The sequence below is a fragment of the Centruroides sculpturatus genome, unplaced genomic scaffold, assembly GCF_000671375.1.
Source record: "Centruroides sculpturatus isolate CEXI.00-Female unplaced genomic scaffold, Cexi_2.0 scaffold657, whole genome shotgun sequence".
Taxonomy (NCBI): domain Eukaryota; kingdom Metazoa; phylum Arthropoda; class Arachnida; order Scorpiones; family Buthidae; genus Centruroides; species Centruroides sculpturatus.
This window is the reverse complement of record NW_019384866.1, coordinates 54839-62966: the sequence shown is the minus strand read 5'-3', so window position 1 is coordinate 62966 and position 8128 is coordinate 54839. Positions and strand designations below refer to the sequence as shown.

The following is an 8128-nucleotide window of genomic DNA, read 5'->3' as shown; positions in this document are numbered from 1 at the left end:
GTTTATTTGCATAGTTTGTTACATAAAGGTTTTTTCAATTTATGTGAGTTTAAAGAGATCTCAGTGATGCTTAAAAAAGAATAAATTTAACATGAAACAGTGATTTTAAGTCTGGTTAGTCTGACTCTAAGTCTGATTAGTTAGAGTGATTAAATTAACTAGGTGTATATCATAAAATACGTTGATTTTTGTCTAAATTTTGATTTTTGATTTCTGTAAGATTTTCTTATTTTTTATTAACCCTCAATACCGAAATGATCCTGGGATTGAATAAGTATAATCCCGAAATCCCGGGATTAGAAATAAGGAACGGGATCGAATTCCCTACACGTGACAATGTTCCAGAAAGATTTTCCAAAGCAATGGTTAATTCTAGACTGGAAATTCGAATTTATATAGGGAATTTCATAGCAACTGAAGAAGAACCACATTAGGTTCGAAAACATTTGCAAAGTCCTCTGCATTGGAGAAGAAGAACACTGGTTACAGGCAGTGAAGTTGGGTAAACTGACATAATTTGAATGTATTTATCAAGTAGTTAATTATATTAAAAATATATACTTTCATAACAAATTATAATAACAAATTGTTATAATACAGTTGACTCACCTTAAAATGAACACTAATAAAGCAAATTCCTATGTTTAAGTGAAGTTTGCCATTGCCCTGGAAAAATACCCTTGTCTCACAACATTAAATTTTCATGTGATAAAGCAAACAAAAATGCTACCAGAATTTGTTAAACTGAACTGTAAATTATCTTTACAATTCCCAAGAAATAACCCTATTTCCAATAATGACTGCTTTTTTTTTACACTTTTTGATGTGACCAATAAAAAGTGGAAATGTAATAAATGTTCCATTTTGAGTAGAATAGATTTTTTTCCTCTGATTGCAGAGCAATTCAAACATCTAGTTTTAGAAGACTATTCTACTATATTCAGAAAATAGGATGCTCACTGATTTAAATGGATGCGGTTCCATGCAAACGTGTTAGTTTGCATATTGGGGAGTGCATACAGTGATGCCAGGTTTGGTTCCCTTTTTACTCTTTTGGCTCCAAAACATATTTTCTACTTTTTAAAATAATCTTCAGCAGAAAGAAATTGCAGTTTCTTTTAGCTTTGTTTTGTTTAACAACTCTGATATACTGCTCCACACTTAAATGGCAGATACTATCTCTTCATTTTATTTGTTTATAAAATTATTTATAACATTGATTTGTTTTTGCAAATAAACTTAATTTTATTTAATAAATTAATAAATTTATTAAATAATAATAAATTAATTCAAAATATTAATTTAGAGATTTCAATCGCCTATTAAGTCTTAACTCTTTAAATTATACAACCTTGACCTTAATCCTGAAAATCATTAATACAAATTTTTGATAAAGTGAACTAACTGCTGTTCTATAGTGATTTGTGTTAATGAAAGTTGACTGTATTATAAACTAAATACAACAAATTATTTAGATTTTAAAAAGTCTTAAAGTTTACAAAATAACAAAATATTAAGACTTTTTAATCAGTAAATAATTTGTTGACTATTTAGTTCACTGCACTAAAAAAGGTTATGGGATATGTATGCTGCAATGTGCATTAACTATTGGGCCTATTTTAGCATTTTCAATTGTTATATAATTTAATTTATATAACAGTTGAATTGAACAAAATATGATTTAGGAGGTTTACATCTTTTTGATAAAAAAGCAAAAACACATAACTTTAATTTTAATAATTGACATATTACTAATTCGCATAAGTCCCCTGCAACAGGGCTCCCCATCGGTACACCCCTAGATTGCATGTACGTTGTGCCTTTGAATTGAAATAATAAGTTGTAGCATAAGAGGTGCGACATCTCCAATTTAATTTTAATCTTTTAATCTACAGTATAATTTCCAAAATATTGATAAAAATATTTTTCAAATATTGTAAGGCGGACATGTTGCTTCATGTTTGTTTTATATTGATTTCAGTCAAATCATAAGTGTTTATGTAATAAAACTGTAAAATCATTGTTTGACATACCTCATTTTAAGGTGGATTTTATCCCCTGGAAATATTTTATCATTGATATAAAAAAATAAATATCTTGTAATTTTTAATGCTTTATAATGTATACAAGAATTAGCTAAATTGGAGGAGGACACTTGGATGATGTTTTTTGTAAGTTATAAATGTGGAAATTTAAACTTAAATACAACATCAAACAAGCAACAGATTATTAAAACTGAAATGTTTTCAGTCTGCTCACAGACCATCATCTGAATCAACTTCAATTTAAATACTGAAAACATTTCAAAACATAATTCAAACTCTCTAAGGTTCAAAATGGGTAATATCAAAGCCATATTATAAATGCCATAAAAATAAATTTAAATTAGAGGAAAATATAGACATTACTTATAATGATTATCAACATAAAAATAGAGAATAAATTCAAGGTTGGAATGATTAAAATGGTGAAGACTTTAAAGAGTTAGATATGATGAATTTCCATGCAGTCGGGAGCAATTTGACATCCATGCAATTCCATGCAGTTGCAATTACTGAGAACATTAAATACACAGGCAAAAACTAAAGGAATTTTTGTCTTCAATTTAATTTCTAAACTTAATTATCATCCAACAAAATTCTAGAAATTAATTGAAATTATTCTGCAAAGATTCATCACCAGGGGGCAGCTGTGTTTTTAATTAGACATTTTTTATTTGTTTTTAAAGGAAGTTTTAACTTTGATGGCAAAGTAGCCTACAATGAAAGGTTGGATGTCAAAAGTTTGTATTCTGGAAAATTGAAAGTGAATAAATGGTGATTCCTTTTTCAACAGACTTTGTCTTCAATTTAATTTTTAAACTTAATCACCATCTGATGAAATTTTAGAAATCAATTAAAGGAATCATATTTGAAAATGAAGGATGCTAAATCACTATGCTTCATATGCAGGTGATCTGATGCTCCTGATTACCTTAGCATCATTCCATTCAGTGTCTTCAGCATTAGTGAAATATGCAAGCACTGTATTATTTATACTTGTACACTTACAAGCTTTGTATTAGTGTTTATAGAACTGCTGTTTAAAGTTCTTACTGGTTTATACCACATACACTGTGTTGCTCTCCATACTATTACTCTTTCCCCCTCTGTATTTTATATTTATTTTAATTTTGTGACATTTATATTGGTATTAACTATTTCAAACGTTGTAGTCGAAATCATATTTTAGAATGTTTTCTGTTTTTAAGTTGGAGTTGATTCTGATGATGATCTATGAATAAACTGAGAAAGTTTGTTTTACTAACAATCTGTCACTTGTTTGGCATTGTGTTCAAGTGTATCAAGCAATTGCTTAAGAATAAGTTGAATGTTTAATCAAACTTAACAATACAAAAATAGATGTGATAGCTTAAATAAAAATGATAAGGAATAAATAAGATAGATAGATTCTTATGAATACTATGATATGCTTCTTGTCTAGATTTCTTAATGACTTGTGAGCACTAAGATTGGCCTTACTTCACTGCTAGACTTATTACACCACCACAGGACCACAAATTAGACTTAGAAAAACACTATTTTATTTTCAGAATGCATTTCAGACCTGGAGTCCCTCATCAGTTTTTTTGATTTAATATGTCGATTCGATGTTTAAAAGATTAAACATACAATAAAACAGAAAAAGATTCAAATCATTTTGTTACTTTATTTGTTTTAATGTGAATTTAATTATTTTGCTTTAACAATGTATAATTTTACTACTTTACTGTTTTACCAGTACCTTAGTTTATTATTCTGTTTTATTGTATCAGCACTACCCTATTTTATGAAAATTTTTTTCTGTCTTATGGCATGTTTAATCTTTTAATGTTCTAAACATCGAATCGACATATTAAATCAAAAAAGCTGATTCCAGGTCTGAAATGCATTCTGAAAATAAAACAGTGTTTTTCTAAGTCTAATTTGTGGTCCTGTGGTTGTGTAATAAGTCTAGCGGTAAAGTAAGGCCAATCTTAGTGCTCACAAGTCATTAAGATAGATTCTATTCAATTCTGTTTGATATATAATTTTTTTAAAGTGTAAATGTTTATATTTATAATAAAGAAAAGATTAAAAGATATGAAATCTTCAAAAATATTTTTGAATTATAATTATTTGATTTCTGAATAACAATTTAGATGAACAACTTATATCTTGATCTTGTTTTTCTTTTTGCTTTTGAATGAACAGAGTTTATAAGTAAGGATATATACTTGAGATTTTTTCACACATTTATTACTCAAACATGCTATAAATGAAGTTATTTACTATTAAATTAATAATTAATTAATATAATTTATGATTGATATGTAATGAGAATTTAAATATATATTATTTTAGCTCCAGGACCACCTGGTCGTTCTGGTCCTCCAGGACCTCCTGGATCACAACCACCTCGTGGAGTACCTGGCACAATGTCTCAACCTGGTCCTTCAGAAACTTCTCTTACATCAACTGGTGGAGCTTCTGCAGTTCAACCTGGTTCATCAGTATCACAAGGAGCACCTCAAATGCCTGAGTTGCCTGTATTTATTTGTCCAAGACGTCCAAATATTGGTACAGAAGGACGTGTTATTATATTAAGAGCTAATCATTTCCAAATTTCTATGCCAAGAGGCTACTTACATCATTATGATGTTACAATTACTCCTGATAAATGTCCAAGAAAAGTTAATCGGTAAGGTTGAATTTTTTAAGAAATATATTTAGAAATTAAAAAATTGATTAGAGTTTGAATTATATACAGTAGAACCCTGAATATCTGATGTAATGTGAATCAATGCTCTATCAGATAACTGAAAACTTAGATAAAATAGATTGCCATGGGCATTTCAGAATAAAAATTATGAAAATTAAAGATTTATATGGTAGCACTTTTAAATTTTTTATAGCTTAGTAAATTTAATTCTGTATAAGAACAACAATCCTTTCATCATTTATTATACTTCTAATACATACAATAATTTTAAGAATAAAAATGTATATTATCATAAGCTATGTTTTAATGTGAATAGTTTGTCTCACATTGAAGTTATATGATAAAAAGTAATAGAAACAAAACATTTTGTTTCTATTATTGCATGTTATTGTTTTAAACTTTCTGTAAAAAGTCCTTTTAGAGTTTTTGTTTTATAGTGGTCCTTCCCTTCTTTGCTACAATGTTCCACAGCATCATTTTCATAGATATGTTGGGGTTCATCCCACACCATCTGGCTGCCCTCATTGTGAATTTGACTGAACCTGTGATAGATATACATCCTCAATCTTTCTGAGGCCTCATAATACCATTCATATACTTTTTATTACATGGAGCATTGTCATCAATATATTCAAAAATTGATAAGCAATTTCATGCTTAAGTAATTTAATTTAATGCCTCACAAAACAATAAAGCAATAAAATAATAAATTTTATTGTATTGAATAAAATAGTAAACATGGAATTGCCTATGAATAAAGTAATTTGTTGCAGTACATTGGAATAAATTTGGAATAAAAATTTGTATATGGAACACTTGGGGCAAGTTTGCAGAACATGGGTTGAGAACCACTGTGTTAGGGAATATTTCCTGGTCTCTGATGTTAAACGAGTGACCTATGAAAATTGTATTATATATTTCACTCTTTTCCATTGTTTTGGCTAATTTAGTCTCTCATTAGTTTGATGATTTTGATTTCATTTTACATTTTAAACAATGTTCTATGTACAATGGAACACATTTTCAAATATCCATTCCATGATATAACAATTTCTATAATGTATTCTAAAAAGAAAGAGAACCTGAAGATGGTCTAAATTAGACCAAAGTATTTGTTATAGTAAAACTTTTTCTGGTAACAAGATGTTTGATGTGTATACATTTAGAAAATTAAACTAGCAACTTTGTTAGATAAAAATATTAAATAATGTTTTGTAATTTACTGATATCATAAAAAATACATTATTGAAGTTCAGTAATTAAAGAAAATATGATTAAAACAAGTCATGTGTTTGTAAATAACATATGTTTATACATATGTTGCACTATTTTTATTACTAATGGCATGTCTCATCATGGTAGTCATTCTACTGAATAAGCAATTTCATTAATTTTCTTGTTACGTTGTTAACTTTTCACATTATAATTTTCAGCATTTTTATTTTCTCATGATTATTACATATTGTATGAATTATAGACTTAGATAAAACTATTGCTAAATAAATTCTTTATTTCATTCATTATATTCAATAAATCTAAAAGAATCCAAAATGAATGAATAAAGAGCAATTATTTATTGGTGTTAAATTAAATTAAGTTATAGTTTTCAGACTGAAATTTCTCTAATCTTGTTAATTGAAAAAATTTTGAGATTATGTAAAGATATTTGTAATATTAATGTGTGTTAATTTTTTCATTTGTATTCCAATGAAGCATTTGAAAATATTTATAGGAGTTGCATAGTAACTTTTTTTATTTTAGATTTTATGTATATGTNTTTGTGAACTGTTATTTACGATATTTGTAATAATTTTTGTTTAATCACTTTATTTCAACTTTCTTTTTTGCTAATTATGTATTCGCTCGAACTTCGTTAAAACCTCAACTGTACCCCCGAACAACAACCGAAGTTGTAGGAGGAAATTCGCGTATTTTATCGATCTAGGTATCCCCCCTTTTCCAAATTTTAATATCGACTTGAAATAATAATGTAATAATAATAAGTTTTAATAAAAATTATAAAATGTAAATTGAATTTTGTCATGACGAGTTTGCTTAAATTTCCTTTCTTCTGAGATCGCAGCAATGCGCGACGGGTAAGCTAGTATAGTTATAAAGTGTTATAGTTAATGGGGTGGGCTTGGTCTATTTCCACCGTTAATCCATAAGGGTTATTGTTGATGGAATGGAAAAGATGCTCCAGACAGCAACTTCTGGGAGTATACTCCATGCCCATCATTGATCATAAAGACAACAGCAAAGTAATCTACATCGGGTCCACTAAATGCAACTTAGTAACTAGGATCAAGGAACACAAAGCGGACACCCTACATCATAGAAACAACACTGCCTTAGTGGTATACTCCTCCAACCCAGAAATAGAACAGTTATTCCCTCTAGCCAGAATTATTCACACCACATTCCGCACAGAACACTTCAGGTGGCTAGAAGCCATATACATTTGCCTTAACACCCTCAGGAATAAGCACTGTATTAACTTCAAACAAGAAATGAAGATATCAACAGCATGGAAAGCCTTCTTCAATAAAACTCTAAAGTAAGAACATATGGATAATGCACAAGTCTACAATGACGCCATTGGTCACTCGTGACTAGAGGATTTGATCCCGGGATCTCGACAACTTTTCAGTCCCAAAATTTTCGGGATTAAGTTTTCCTAATCCCGAGATTTTCGGGATTGACATCATTTTAAAAAAAGTTGCAAAATAGACTGCACGAAGCGAAACGTTCAGTGCCAGTGCTTTTAACAGAATTGCTTACCTATCATTTTAATATAAAATACAAGAAATTTTATTCCAAGCAAGCAGCAGAAATTAACCTAGTGGGCTTGCAATGCTTGCTTGGAATAAAACTTCTTGTATTTTCAACTAAAATGATAGGCAAGCAGTTCTCACTGGGTTACTTGGTAATATACTTCATTTTTGTATTTTTGAATTTTTGCGGGCACCAATCGATTTTCTGGTGCAGTCAAGAGCACTACTCAGTGCGTTTTACCTGTAAATGTGTCAGCCATCTTGTTTTGCCAGTGTAGTTAATATAGACCCGACGCCTCTCGCTTAGGGGGTCGACCTTAGGTGAAAAGGTTATGACCCTCGCCTTGCCCGCAATCTGTCAGGATGATGTGAAAAAGTCTTTTTACCTTTCAGGGTAGTGGTTTGCTGGACGCTGAGAGACTCACACAGAGACCGAATTTACAAAATTAACGTGTTTATTTTTAGAAAGACATGCTTACAATGATCGAAACAATCGGGATTGTAGCCTTTACTCCTACAATCTCGATCTGTGTCGACCGGACTGTTTTCTTCCATCCTCCCCGTGTCCTCGAAGCTTATAAGTATTTACTAACGATTCCTCCAACTTCCATCAA

General features: G+C 29.7%; 1 protein-coding gene across 1 annotated transcript in view; it reads left to right on the top strand.

The window, feature by feature from the left end:
- Window positions 1-4929, top strand: part of LOC111630783 (protein argonaute-1-like) — a 25137-nt gene extending 20208 nt beyond the window's left edge. Inside the window, exon 2 of the mRNA XM_023374931.1 lies at window positions 4383-4929. Within this exon, the coding sequence (XP_023230699.1) occupies window positions 4383-4723 (341 nt within the window). The 3' untranslated portion in view covers window positions 4724-4929. The remainder of the gene's footprint in view (window positions 1-4382) is intronic.
- The last annotated feature ends 3199 nt before the right edge of the window (window positions 4930-8128 follow it).